Consider the following 14,938-nt stretch of genomic DNA (forward strand, 5'->3'; position numbering starts at 1 on the left):
TCAAGTAATGCTGGCAATGGATGCTTCCAACAGAGAGTGTGAGTCGCAGTGTCCAAGCATATCTTGTCAAACTGGCTGGCAGATTGTATTTATTCTGTTATGCATAAGCGGGACTGCAACTTGAGGGCCTTATCAAAGCTTATTCTGTATGAGCAATGTCAGCTTCGGTGGCTCACTTTCGTGCGATACCTGTGAATGAGATCTGCAGGGCGGCGACTTGGAGTTCCCTCCACACCTTCGCCTCTAGCTGGCCTTCAGCTTGTGGACTCTTGTCAAGGCTCATCAAGTAAGAGCCAGGGCTACTTCAGTGCTCATCTTTGAGACATACCTATTGAAGATATTTTCAAAACTGCAACTTGGTCATCAGTTCACACGTTCACGACCATTAGTATGTGGATAATTTCTCAAGAATGATAGTAATTTTGGGCAAGCTGTTTTGTGTAGCCTGTTTACTCAAGAGTTCATGGGTGAGGGGAGCAGATTGTTTTTCAGTAAATGCACCGTTGCAACCCTCAGTGGGACTCCCCACGTATCATGGCTAATTCAGCCCAGCTTGTCAACGAAGAAAGCAATTTGCTTACTGTAAACAGGGGTCTCTGTAGACAGAAGGATGAATTAGCCATGCATATCGCTCGCCTGCCTCTCTGCAGAATCAACTACCTAGCTAAACTCCAAGGAACTGAAATTATACTTTCTGCTGTGATGTTGATCACCATGGTAAGTTATATCAAGTGCAATTGTTTAAGTTGACTGTAATCCACCTTGAGGCCAGTCTTGGCAAAAGGTGGAATATTAAATATTTATAAATAAATAATAAAGCTAAGCTCTGCAGTCAACTTTGAGGCTCATGAAGCAGCATGCACCTGGGAATTCTCGCACATGCCTAGTAGAGGAAAAGCTCTGAGTTACGAGAAATGGTCCATTCAGTGCTGTCAGATGATGTTACCCATAAGCAATTGCTTTTTCATCCTGCTATCTAAGGAACATTTTGTTTATGGTAAGAAAATTTGCTTTCTCATATTTTATCATCAGCAAACCTGGGAATGTAAAGATGCTTGTATAGTTAGTATTTATTCTAGAGTTTGATACCTATGGTTGAAAGCTCTAGCTGTATATTTAAGAAAGTTCAGAAATTACTTCCATTTTTATTTTTGTTATTGTTGAAATCGATGTATTCCAGATTATCCTCCTTGGTACGGCCTAGCAAGCTTGTCTCTTAGATTTTGCCAGAGCAGAGGTCAGGAGAAAGGAAACAGAGAGATTTTAAAGAGGAAATGGGCAAGAATATGTTATTAATTTAAGACATGCTGTTGTGCCATAACTCTTTTCTTACACCTATATTTCCAGCTTAACAAAAAGAAAATTTCATAGCACTGCTGAAGTAGATTGTCTTCATTTCGATGTAACATTCCAATATTTTGTCTTATTTGTAAGCTGCTAAAGAGTCACAGATATTGGCACGAGAGAAGAAAGCAAAACTTCAATATGAAAAACAAATGGAAGAACGACAGAGAAAACTGGATGAACAAAAACAGAAAGAAGAGTTGCGAAGAGCTGCAGTAGAGGAAAAGAGGAAACAAAAAGTAGAAGAAGAAAAGGTATAGCGGGTGCTTTTGTAGAATAGTTTTGTTTTATACATGGCCTTATACATGTACTACAATTCATTTGCTTTGTGGCTTGAAATGGAGGACAGTTAATTTTAAAGTATTTTTGTTGTCACAGTAGACCTACTGTTTCCTTTAAAAGAAAAGCAGGTGTGAAACCAATGGGGAAAAAGAGGCGGAGCTGTCTCAAAGACTGTGAGCATGCACCATTCACAGTCCTATTCTCAGTTCTGCTTTTATTATTGCTTGTTTTGAAAGCAGTACTAGCCATATATTGACAGAACTCTTCTGGAGCGCAGTGCCCTATACACCTTTCCTGGGCTTAAATTCAGTTTGGGGGAGCAATCATTGGTCATAGAGGAAAGGGAAGGGGCAAGTAGAGAATTGGAAGCAAAGGGGCATGCAAGTTGGGTTTACTTTGGATTCTTAAAGTTTGATAAAATCTTTACTGCAGCCACAAGGCAAGTGATTAAGAAGCTACTAAATGCCTTTATAAAAATCAGGGATTATGATAGCAAATTGATCGGTTCATAGTACGGATGTGCATTCATTTGCGACGAAATAGGAAATATAGACGATATTTCCTATTTCGTCATGGTTTGGGGGGGGTGTGTGTGTGTTTCCTGAAACGATAGGGAAACCCACGAAATTTCGTGTGGTTTTCTTATCGTTTTTTTTGGGGGGGGGGGGGGGAGGAGAGGGCACATAAAAAAACCCAAACCCCAACCCATCAGATTTAATTAATTACAATCCCCCAGCCTCCCGACCCCCCCACAAAACTTACCTAAAGTCCATGGTGGTCCAGCGGGGTTCCCAGGAGCAATCTCTTCCTCGGGCTGTCGGCTGCCACTAATCAAAATGGCGCCGGTGGCCCTTTGCCCTTACCTTGTGACAGGGGCTATCGGTGCCATTGGCCGGCTCCTGTCACTTGGTAGGAGCAATGGATGGCCCGTGCCATTTTTTAAGATGGCACCGGCTGTCCATTGCTCCAACCATGTGACTGAGGCCAGCCAGTGGCATCAATAGCCCTTGTCACATGGTAAGGGCAAAGGGCCACTGATGCCATTTTGTTTACTGGCAGCCGATGGCCCGAGAGCGGGAGATCGCTTCCGGGACCCCCGCTGGACCACAGGGATATTAGGCAAGTTTTTGGGGGGTCGGGAGGATGGGGGATTGTAATTAATTAAATCTGAAGGGTTTGGGGTGTTTTTTTTTTTTTTTCGGTTTGGGGCAGCCGAAAAAAAATCAGCTCGAACCGTGGGAAACAAAATTTCCCACGGCGGGCCGATAACGAAGGCCAAACCGAAAGGTTCTGCCAAATCACATCCCTAGTTCATAATGTTAAGCCACCAGATCCAAAGCTTGTCTGTTGATCCTTAGAACAACTTATTTCTGTTTGTTGTTCTTTATAGCTTTAATAGACCTTTAATGAGGTACTTCGTGTTTGAACAAAATATTAACTGTTTTGTCAAATAAAGGAAACCACCTTACAATTTAAGAAGCTTTTAATCCATGTTTATTGCTATTTTGTGTTTTGAAACAAAAATGTTTTAATGAGCTGTCCACTGACAGTGAGAAGAAACATTGTTCTAACTTCCTCCCTTTCCAAGATAATCCATGGTGCTACCTTCTTTTCCCATATCCCATACATTCCAATTGCTTTAATACTTTTTTTCATATAAAGTGCTGCCCTTTTCTGCCTTCCCTATCCTTCCTGAATAGATTATAGCCTAATACAGCCATTTCTAAGCCATGGAACTCATTGAAACAGCTACCCATGTTAGCAAAAATATCTGGATCCATCTCAACCATTAGTGCTTTCAAGTATGGAATTTTAATACTATGAGCATTTGTGTACATAGCCTTCCCAACATCTTACCCTACCTCGCCATTCCCTTTTTATAGACTCATACCTGCTTCCCTTGCATTTTCTTTTAATTACAGGTAGTCTTGTGACACTTTTTTGTGTTCTCTACTAACTGGATTTGTTTGTGCGGATGACAGCCTGATGTAGTCAATACTGCTGAGGAAATTCTGTGCAACAGGGGAATTCCTTTCTGTGAAAAATTTTAAAATTTCCTGTAGAATTTGGCTTTGGGAACAAGTAGCAAATATAACAGTGTCTGCATACTTGGGCCGGAAGAAGGAGGCAGAGACCGTATTAGCACATGTAGGCAGGAAGGGAGGAGACCTCAGCTAAAAAGGTGTTGGCTGCATCATCCTACTAGGGCGGCAAGAGAAGAGGAGGAGGCCAGGTGGCAGTGCTGCCATGGTTCCCGCGTCACGGTGGCCCGAGAAGAGGCCTGGCAGCAGGGCCGCTGCACATCCCATGTCGCAGCGGCTCGAGAAGATCAGGGCCGCCGCAGAGCCCATCCTGCGGCAACCTGTGAAGAGGAGGCCCAGAGGCGAGAGAGAGGCTGAGGCCCTGTATAGTGTGTGTGTGTGTGTGTATGAGAGTGAATTGAGAGATTGCATGTGAGAGTGAGTTGAGAGACTGTATGGGAGTGAGAGCCTGAATGTTTGGAGAGATAGCATGTGAGAGCCTCTGTGTGTGAGAGATAGCATGTGACAGTGAGAGCCTGTGCTTGAGCAAGACAGCATGTGGGAGCGAGAGAGCCTGTGTGTGTGCAAGAGAGACAGTGTGTATGTATGTATATATGTATGAGAGAGAGCATGTGAGAGTGAGAGCTGTGTATGTTTGAGATGGCATGTGAGTGCGAGAACCTGTATATGTGTGTGTGTATGTGTCAGCATGCATGTGCATAAGAGAGCATGAGAGAGTGAGAATGTGTGTCAGCAAGCATGTGAATGAGAGTATGTGAGGGTCAATGTGTGTATGAGCATTCCCGCTTCTTAATCCAGTTTTGATTGAGCCTGTGTGTGAGCAATAATGTGTGTTTTAATAGAGTGCGGGTGTGTTATATGAGAGAGGAGAAAGTTTGTGCACACCCTTCACCCCTGACTAATGCACGATAGCTTATTTGATTTTATATTCCCCCTTTCAGCCACTTCCAAGTGGATTTCATTCTCATGTCTGTAAAAAAAAAAAAAAAAAAAAAAAAAAAAAAAAGGTTCCCAGGTATGGGGAGTGGAGATTTGTTTTTAGTCATTATTAGTTTTAATTATTGGGTGTTACTTCAAACAGGATTCATATCAATTATGTTGTCGGTGTTTAGGAATTTTTAAGAAAGTAGTTTTTAATTATTGGATGTTCTATTTGTCAGCTGTTTTGAAATATTTTTATTAGTATGATTTTGCTATTATATTTTATTTTTTTTATTTTATGGTTTGATGTTTTGTGAGGAATGGTGATGTTTCTGTTTTCCATTGTTGCACTGCATACAGAGTTCAGCTTGTATTATCCAGTTATTTGTATTTAGTTAAAGTCTGGCTGTGTTCTGCAAGTTTGATTAAGATGAGGTATTTATTCTGCTAGCATGTAGTTCAGTTAATTTACTTTCTATTTATTTATTTAAAACTTTTATATACCGACGTTCATAGACATATCACATCGGTTTACAGGTAATGGGGAGTAATATTTGAACTGAGAGGGAAAGATAAAGTTACATGTAACAGGGATATAGATGAATTTGGGAGAGTAGGAGAAAATAAAGGGTCAAGTGACCTAGGAGAGGATTTTTCAAGAGAGAGAACAATAACTATATTACAATTGCTTGTAGATTTTGGGGGGAGGGGGAGTTAGAAGAGGAAAGTGACCTGGCGGAGGGAGATAATTCAAGTGTAGGCTTGTTCAAACAGCCAAGTCTTTAGCTTTTTTTGAAGGTGGCAGTGCAGTGTTCCTGGCGGAGTTCAGATGGCATAGAAGTCCATAATGTTGGTCCTGCTAAGGATAGCACATGTTTTTTTTGGTGGATATGAGTTGGGAGAGATTGTGAGTGGGAGTGGCTAAGGATCCTTTGTAAGTAGTTCTGGAGGGTCTATTGGAGGTGTGGTATTGGAGGGAGTCTTTAAGCCAATGAATGTTTTGGTTGTGCAAGGTTTTGTGGATAATTGTAAGGCTCTTATGGAAGATTCTAGTTAGCTTTTAGATCTCTACACCAGAAAAGAAGCTTGGCTTGATCTGTTTTCCTTATAGGAGGTGTATTGCTGACTTAGGGCCTGGTTTAATATGTGCAGTGTTGCTTTTTCATAGGTAGGGTTTTTGAATGCTGGCAGTTTTTGAATGCTGGTTTTTGAATGCTGGCAGTTTTGGCATGGGAATTTACTATATTGTAATGGTAATTGTTTTTTCATAAATTTCTGAGGGCTAAGCGTACACTCAATGATTGTTACAATAGGCCTAATCAAAAACAGGAGGATGTATAGCATCAAAGTATAACCATTCAATATATGTAACGTCAATTGTATTTTGTGAAAAAGTGTAGTTCTCACAGGACAAGCAGGATGGTTGTCCTCACAAATGGGTGACATCGAGGATGGAGCCCAACCACGGAAAACTTCTGTCAAAGTTTCTGGAACTTTGACTGGCCCCTACTGGGCATGCCCAGCACGGCACCAACCCTGCAGCCAGCAGGGGTCCCCCTTCAGTCTTCTTTTTTCCGCGCAGCAGCAGCCACGTGGTTAAGGAGCTCTTACCACATTCCTGACAGGAAATTCTTCTCGAACTTCTTTGAAGTAAAATACACCCCACAGGGTTCCCCCCTCTATCTAAATTTAGCCCGCAGTGTTTCGGTAAGTTTTTTGCCGTTTTTCGCCAATTACCGTCGAGTTTGGCTTTCGCGGCCTGCTGGCCGTCGACCGTCCTGCGGCTAAATTTTTGGTCAATGGCCATGGCGTCGGGGTTCCGTCGGTGCCCAGATTGTACGCGCACCATGTCTATCACAGACCCTCACAGAGTCTGTGTATTATGTTTAGGGAGTGAGCATGATGTCCTGACTTGCACCAAATGTGCCCTTATGACACCAAAAGGTCGCAAAGCCAGAATGGAGAAGATGGGACTCCTTTTCCATGCTCACACTCCGACGCCGTCCATCGCATCGACGTCCTCGGAACCGGCACCGTCGAAGTCCTTCCATCGTCGGCAACCTCCCGGTGACCGTCTGCCATCGACATCTCCACGGCCATCGACTCCCGTCCCTTCCCCCGAGGATCGCGGGGATCAGAGAGAAAAGTATCATCATCGACATCGCAAGTCTCGGACCATCGAGGAATCGAAGTCTTCGACCTCGATACCATCCGAGCCGCCACCGAAGAAGTCTCGATCAGAAGCGGCACCGTCCACTTCTGTTTCTGAGACATTGAGGCAACCCTCACCCCATCGGGATTTGGGAGCCGCGATTCCACCGGCGACGGTGGTCCCTCCGGCTCAGCCTCAGCCTCCCTCTTCCGCGGAGCCGGGTATTGTTACCCCAGGTCTCCGGGAAGAACTGGACCGGCTGGTCCAGGAGGCCATCGACAAGGTGATGCAACGGTTCCAGACTCCTTCGGCACCGACTCCGCCACCGAGAGTGGAACCAGTCATCGACCCGATTCCAGCAGCACTGGCACCGCTGCTCGCCCGGATGGAAGCGCTCATGACCGCCCTTCCACCGGTAATACCCGGGTCACCGACAGCACCGGTGCGCTCCCCGATGCCAACTTCATCGGGTGCAGAAACACCGTATCGAATTCCTCCTTCGGGAGTAGTTCCATCGGTGCCATGTCGTCCCTCGCCACCGATACATTCCTCCGGGGCGATACGCACATCGGCTCCATCAATGCCTTCGATGCCGGCACCGATGCCTCCAAGGGTATTTTCGATGCCCCCGGTGATTCCTTCGGGTTTCTCGGAGCCTCAACCGGGGCCTTCAGGTATCCAACCCCCTCGGGGTCCTACAGGTCAGCAACCTGATCCTTATGACACCTGGGGTGATGATTCTTCCACGGATACAGATGATTTACCTTCACCACCCTCTCCTGCTGAAAGCAGAAAGCGTTCTCCTCCCGAGGACCTCTCTTTCACCAATTTTGTGAAGGAAATGTCGGACCTGGTCCCTTTTCAACTTCAGTCAGAGCAAGATGACAGGTACCAGATGATGGAGTTACTCCAATTTATAGATGCCCCAAAAGTCATAACTTCCATTCCAATTCATCAGGTTTTTCTGGACCTTCTAAAAAAGAATTGGGAAACTCCTGGATCTGTTGCTCCAGTAAACAAAAAAGCGGACTCTACTTACCTCGTACAGTCAGCACCTGGCTTTCAAAAACCTCAGCTAGACCACCACTCTGTTGTGGTAGAGTCAGCACAAAAGAAAGCTAAAAGAATGAAGCCATACTCATCCATACCTCCTACTAAGGAGAGCAAGTTCCTAGATAGTATAGGCAGAAAAGTTTACCAAGGGGCCATGCTTATTTCTAAAATAGCTTCTTATCAGCTGTATATGACCCAATACAACAGGGTCATTTTTAAGCAGATACAAGAATTTTCAGATACCTTACCAGAACAATTCCAACAACAACTTCAAACCCTCGTGCTTAAAGGTTTTGAAGCTGGAAAGCATGAGATATGAACAACTTATGACATCTTCGATGCTTCCACTAGACTGTCTGCTACAGCCATCTCGGCAAGACACTGGGCTTGGCTTAAGTCTTCTTTCCTTCGCCCGGAGGTTCAGGACAGGCTCTCCGACCTGCCCTGTTTAGGGGATAATTTGTTTGGTGAGCAAATTCAACAAATAGTAGCTGAATTAAAGGATCATCATGAGACCCTTAAACAGCTCTCATCGATTCCTTCTGACTTCCCTTCTAAACAACCATTTAAGAAGGAACCTAGAAAGTCATTCTTCCGTCCACGGAAGTATTATCCCCCACACACCAAGTCCAGGTCAACGAGGCCGTATCAAAAGCCTCAGCCTCGCCAACCTCGAAAGCAAAAACCCACACCAGCTCCGCAACCAGGCCCTGCGTCGGGGTTTTGACTTTCAATTAGAGAGCAGATGCCTAATCCCTCTACCAAACATACCAGTAGGAGGTCGACTAAGCCGCTTTAGAGAACAATGGCATCACATCACCACAGATCAATGAGTGCTAGCGATAATTGCACAGGGTTACCATCTAAACTTTCTAACTCTTCCTGCGGACTCTCCACCTCTGCAAGCGTGGAGACTTACCGATCACTCTGTTCTTCTAGAGCAGGAAGTATCTCTTCTCCTCCAGTCCAACGCTATAGAACCCGTTCCTCTTTCCCCAACAAGGACTAGGGTTCTATTCCAGGTACTTTCTGATCCCAAAAAAGTCAGGAGGACTTTGACCAATCCTGGACCTACGGGCCCTCAACAAGTACCTTCACAGAGAGAAGTTCAAGATGGTAACCCTGGGCTCGCTTCTCCCTCTGCTGCAAAGAGAGGACTGGCTCTGCTCTCTAGACCTCAAAGACGCTTATACCCACATTGCGATAACTCAGTCTCATCGCAAATACCTCCGATTTCTAGTAGGCCAAAACCACTATCAATACCGAGTGCTCCCATTTGGTCTAGCATCTGCACCGCGAGTTTTCACCAAATGTCTCGTAGTGGTTGCAGCGTTCCTCAGGAAGGAAGGCGTCCATGTCTACCCCTACTTGGACGATTGGTTGATCAGGGCCCCAACCCAGCAAATCGCTCGGTCTTCCCTGACCTTGACAATTCGAACTCTACTTTCTCTGGGATTTCTTGTCAACTACGAGAAATCCTACTTACTCCCATCTCAAACCTTATCCTTCATTGGAGCAGACTTGGACACCTTACAGGCAAAAGCCTTCCTTCCTCATCAACGTGTCCAAACCCTGGTGTCCCTAGCTTGCCAGTTGCAGTCTCAACCCACAGCAACAGCTCACCAATTCCTCATTCTGCTGGGACACATGGCCTCCTCAGTTTATGTGACTCCAATGGCCCGTCTAGCCATGAGAGTCATGCAGTGGACTCTGAAATCACAATGGATCCAAGCCACACAGCCTCTGTCGACCATTGTTCGCATCACCGATGCACTCCGTCTGTCTCTTGCCTGGTGGACAAATCAATCCAACCTCCTCCAAGGCTTGCCCTTTCATCCACCAGATCCTCAAATAATTCTCACCACCGACGCTTCCAATGTCGGCTGGGGAGCCCACGTAAACAATTTACAAACTCAAGGATCCTGGTCTCTAGAGGAAGCCAAACACCAGATAAATTTCCTGGAGCTTTGGGCAATCCGATACGCTCTCCGGGCTTTTCAAGATTGCTTATCAAATCACATAATCTTGATTCAGACGGACAATCAGGTGGCCATGTGGTACATCAACAAGCAGGGAGGCACAGGCTCCTTCCTTCTCTGTCAGGAAACTGCGCAGATTTGGGCAGAAGCCCTCTCCCGTTCAATGTACCTCAGGGCCACCTACTTGCCGGGGGTAGAAAATGTCTTGGCAGACCGGCTAAGCCATCTCTTCCAACCATACGAGTGGTCACTCAATCCCTTGGTAGCGACCTCTCTCTTCCAGAAATGGGGTTATCCCCACATAGACCTCTTTGCGTCCCCTCAGAACCACAAAGTGGCCAATTACTGCTCTCTCATTCGAACTCAGCACTCTCGGCCAGGGATGCATTCTCCCTCCCGTGGTCAAACGGTCTACTTTATGCATTCCCTCCACTTCCTCTTCTATCGAAGACTCTTGTGAAGCTACGTCAGGACAAGGGAACCATGATCCTGATCGCACCTCACTGGCCACGCCAAGTGTGGTTTCCTATACTCCAGGATCTCTCCATCCGCAGGCACATTCCCTTGGGAAAGGACCCGCATCTGATCACTCAAAACGACGGATGCCTCCTCCATCCCAATCTCCAAGCCTTGTCCCTGACGGCATGGATGTTGAAAGGTTAGTCCTTCAACCACTTAACCTATCGGATTCAGTTTCTCGTGTCCTCATCGCTTCACGAAAGCCTTCCACAAGAAAATCTTACTCCTATAAATGGAAAAGGTACACATCATGGTGCACTTCTCAGTCCCTTGATCCCCTTTCCTGTCCAATTCCTAAATTTTTGGACTATCTTTGGCATTTGTCGGAATCAGGTCTAAAGACCTCTTACATTAGAATGCATGTCAGTGCGGTAGCCGCCTTCCATAAAGGTATCGGGGGTGTCCCTATTTCAGTACAACCCCTTGTAACACGCTTTCTTAAAGGCTTGCTCCATTTGAAGCCACCTTTACGTCCTCCGGCCCCATCTTGGGACCTTAATCTGGTTCTTGGTCGCCTTATGAAACCACCCTTTGAACCTCTTCACTCCTGTGACCTTAAATATCTCACATGGAAAGTGATTTTCCTTTTGGCTATCACTTCAGCTCGCAGGGTTAGTGAGTTACAGGCCCTACTTACCTACCCGCCTTACACTAAACTCCTGCCGGACAGGGCGGTACTCCGCACTCACCCTAAATTCTTACCTAAGGTAGTTTCGGAGTTTCATATTAATCAATCCATCATACTACCTATTTTCTTTCCCAGGCCCCACTCCAACTCCGGGGAACAGACTCTGCATACCCTCGACTGTAAACGTGCTCTAGCTTTCTATCTAGACCGTACAGTTGCCCACAGGAAGAGCACTCAATTATTCGTCTCTTTCCATCCTAACAGGTTAGGGCAACCTGTGGGTAAGCAGGCTCTTTCCTCCTGGTTGGCGGACTGCATCTCTTTCTGCTATCAGCAAGCTGGCTTTCCCTTTCAAGACCGTGTTAAGGCACACTCTGTGAGGGCCATGGCGACTTCAGTAGCACACCTTCAATCGGTGCCGCTTCCTGACATCTGCAGGGCTGCTACCTGGAGTTCTCTCCATACATTTGCAGCCCACTACTGTTTGGACAAAGCTGGAAGACAGGATTCCATCTTCGGCCAATCTGTCTTGCGTAACCTTTTTCAACATGACGTACCTACACCCTTCCGCCTACCCGATGGGTTTTGGATGTCCTCTACCAAACTTCACCCCAGTTGTTGTGCCTGTTGCACGCCGTTGGGTACTTTTGGTGCACGTTCAGACATCCTCAGCTTGGTACTCACCCATTTGTGAGGACAACCATCCTGCTTGTCCTGTGAGAAAGCAAATGTTGCTTACCTGATGTAACAGGTGTTCTCACAGGACAGCAGGATGTTAGTCCTCACGAAACCCGCCCGCTGCCCCGTGGTGTTGGGTTCGTTTTCTTCTTTTTTTTTTCGGCACTGCCTGTAGCTTTGAAACGAGACTGAAGGGGACCCCTGCTAGCTGCAGGGTTGGTGCCGTGCTGGGCATGCCCAGTAGGGGCCAGTCAAAGTTCCAGAAACTTTGACAGAAGTTTTCCGTGGTTGGGCTCCATCCTCGATGTCACCCATTTGTGAGGACTAACATCCTACTGTCCTGTGAGAACACCTGTTACATCAGGTAAGCAACATTTGCTTTCCCGCTGGCTTAAAATTAATAACATTGAAGTTATATATATTGAATGGTTATACTTTGAAACCACACATCCTCCTATTTTTGATATTCATTTGTATGTGTGTGTTTACTCTGCATCTTCAGTTTACAATGGCCCTAATACTATATGGGCTCCATGTTGCATGATATGAAAAAATGCAAATTGTTGCAAAAGAGAGGGAGGGAATAAACATCGCCCTCTGTTCTCAAGTGTCCAGTCGTGATCTGTGGAAAAGTTGGCATCCCTATATCCTACATAGTCCAGAGTAGAAAGAGCGTTGTGGGGAAGTGTGGGGGTGGGGGAAAAAAGAGCTGTTGGGTCATGCCTGAATGGGAGAGAATTTTTGGTTTGAATTTGAGTGGGAAGGGAAAGAATGTTGGGGTGGAGAGCTGTGAATTGACTCTGATAGAGGGGTGTGAAGGAAAGAACGGAGAATGAAGGTTAAGTCTAGGTGGGAAGGGCATTACCTTGTTACAGTATTTCTTGAAGAATTCTGTACAAAAAAAATTTAAAATTTCCTAGTGTGTAGATAGATGGACTCAGGACCAGTGCCACCAAATAGAGATGGAGCAAGCTGATGTCACAGTATATATATTCCTGCAGTGACCCCAGCCTGCCAGTATTCTCTGTCTCCAGCTGATGGTAGACATGCATCTCCCCACTGGGGATTGCTTCAGATTTTGGAAGGAGAATTTTAAATTGAGAACGAAAAGCCCCACTCTCCTGTGGTGATAGAAAATGGTTCCTCCCCCAATTGAGAATTCCTGAGGTGATTTCCATGTTCCCTCAGATGTGGGTCTTGGTCCAGTACCTGGTTCGCCAGCGTGGACTTAACTGATTGTACAGCTTAAAGGCAGCGGATGCAGGAGCCCGAGTGCGGCGGTGACAGCGGAATCCGTCTCTGTACTCAGTGGATAAGAGCTGAGCTCAGGTAAGGTTTAAAAAAAAAAAAAAAAGTAATTTTACTTTCAGAAACAGAGACAGAGGGATTTTTAGGACTTCATCTGGTCTCTGTGCTCGGTGCACTGTTCTGACGTTCGTTTCCTCTCCCATTGGGGTTAGGGGAACTGGGCAGCCTGGCGGATTGAGTGGCCCTGGTGGCAAGGCCCCACAGTGAAGCTTTTGCCTGCATGCCGTGTGGTAGACTGTGGCGGCGTTTTCACACGCTTCTGTGCCTGCTTTACTGCCCTCTACAGAACATTAGTGTGCGCAGTTTTGGGCGTGCCTTTTGCACGCACATGTTTTTAGTTTGGATATACGCTCAAGCTTTGGCGCACAAGTTGTGCATGTGTTTTTATGGCACTTATTTTTGAGACCTAGACCACCTGGCAACTTCTCGCAATGCGAAGGTTCCTCACTTTTTCAGTCTCAGGAAAGATCCGGGTTCCCTGGGCATAGATGCTCTCGTACAGGGATGGCCGGAAGATGAGTTGCTTTATACCTTTCCTCCTTGGACCTTGCCGAGCACGATAATTTGCAAGATCGAGGGCCACAGGGGGTTAGTATTCCTGGTGGCACTGGACTGGCCCAGGCATCCGTGGTATGCAGATCTGCAAAGACTCTTATTGGAGACCCCCTTTCGACTTCCGCCACACATGGATCTGTTGCAGCAGGGACCAGTTCTTCATGAGGATCCGACTCAGTTCTGTCTTACAGTTTGGCCCTGGAGAGGGCTTCCCTGTTGTAGCGTGGATATTCTTCTGTGGTGATTGCCACCTTACACTGTGCTTGGAAATTCTCCAATTCCGAGGCCTGTGTGCAGGTTTAGAGAGTGTTTGAGGTCTGGTGCGAGGAGCGTGGCATTCTTCCTCATTCAGTTAAGATCCCGCTCATTCTGGATTATTTGCAGGATGGGTTGAATAAAGGATTGGGTCTTAATTCCTTGAAGGTACAGGTTATGGCTCTTGCCTGTTTCAGAGGCCTGATGAATGGTGTTTCCTTATCATCTCATCCTGATATAGCCCTTTTTTGAAGGGAGTGAAGCATCTTCGGCTTCCCTTGAGGTTACCGGTTCCCTTGTGGAGTCTTAATTTGGTGCTGGATTTTTTGGCAGGCCCTACATTTCCTTGAAGAAAATGTTCCTGGTGGCTATATGCTCGGGGCATTGAATTTCCGAGCTGCAGGCCTTGTCTCACCGGGAGCCATTCCTTTAGGTGACTCCAGGGGCGTTACAGCCGCATACTGTTCATTTCTTCTTGCCATCCCTGGATAAGGTCAGGGATGTGGAGGAGAATCACCTCCGGCGTTCCTTGGATGTCAAGAGACTTGTGTGGTATCTGGAGGTTTCTGAACCTTTCCGAAAAATCAGTTGCCTGTTTGTCCTGCATGATAAAAGGAAGGAGGGCGAATTAGCTTCGCGAGCTATAGTAGCTCGCTGGATTAAGGGGGTCATAGCTGCCTGAGTGGATGCTGAAAAGCGTACTCAGGTTGGAGCTCAGTCTCCTAGGGCTCAGGCACTGTCATGGGCAGAGGTTGTATTGTTGTCTCCCATCTATATCTGCCGAGCTGCGATGTGGTTCTCCATACATACTTTTTCCAGGTTTTATCGTCTGGAAGTGCAGGCCCAGGAGAATGCAGCCTTTGCACTTGTGGTGTTTACTGGACTGCAAGCAACCTCCCATCCTGTTCAGGAGTAGCTTTGGTACATCGATCTGTCTTCAGGCTAGGAAATGGAGAAATAACCTGATAATTTAATTTTCCATAGTGTAGACAGATTGACTCAGCTTCCCGCCCATAGCTACCGACTGATTGTGTCAATAGTCCTTGTGTGGGGCTACGGGTCCCCAGGGATTACTGGTAAGTGTTCATCCAGTTCCTACATTGGGGTACCTATGTTCTTATTAGAATTCAGTGTTTCTTGTTGGTTGAGTACTGTTATGGTTACCTGTTTTTAATCAAGCTTTTTGCTAGTCTGTCCACAGTTGCATTTGAAGAGAAAACTG

The 14,938-nt window shown here is 46.2% G+C and overlaps 1 protein-coding gene across 1 annotated transcript in view; it reads left to right on the top strand.

Moving 5' to 3' along the window:
• The window catches only part of MAP7D3 (MAP7 domain containing 3), a 948,456-nt gene that overhangs the window by 258,094 nt on the left and 675,424 nt on the right, over window positions 1–14,938 (top strand). Inside the window, 1 exon segment of the mRNA XM_029607816.1 lies at window positions 1,435–1,598. Within this exon segment, the coding sequence (XP_029463676.1) occupies window positions 1,435–1,598 (164 nt within the window).

This window comes from Rhinatrema bivittatum, chromosome 6 (assembly GCF_901001135.1).
Source record: "Rhinatrema bivittatum chromosome 6, aRhiBiv1.1, whole genome shotgun sequence".
Classification (NCBI taxonomy): domain Eukaryota; kingdom Metazoa; phylum Chordata; class Amphibia; order Gymnophiona; family Rhinatrematidae; genus Rhinatrema; species Rhinatrema bivittatum.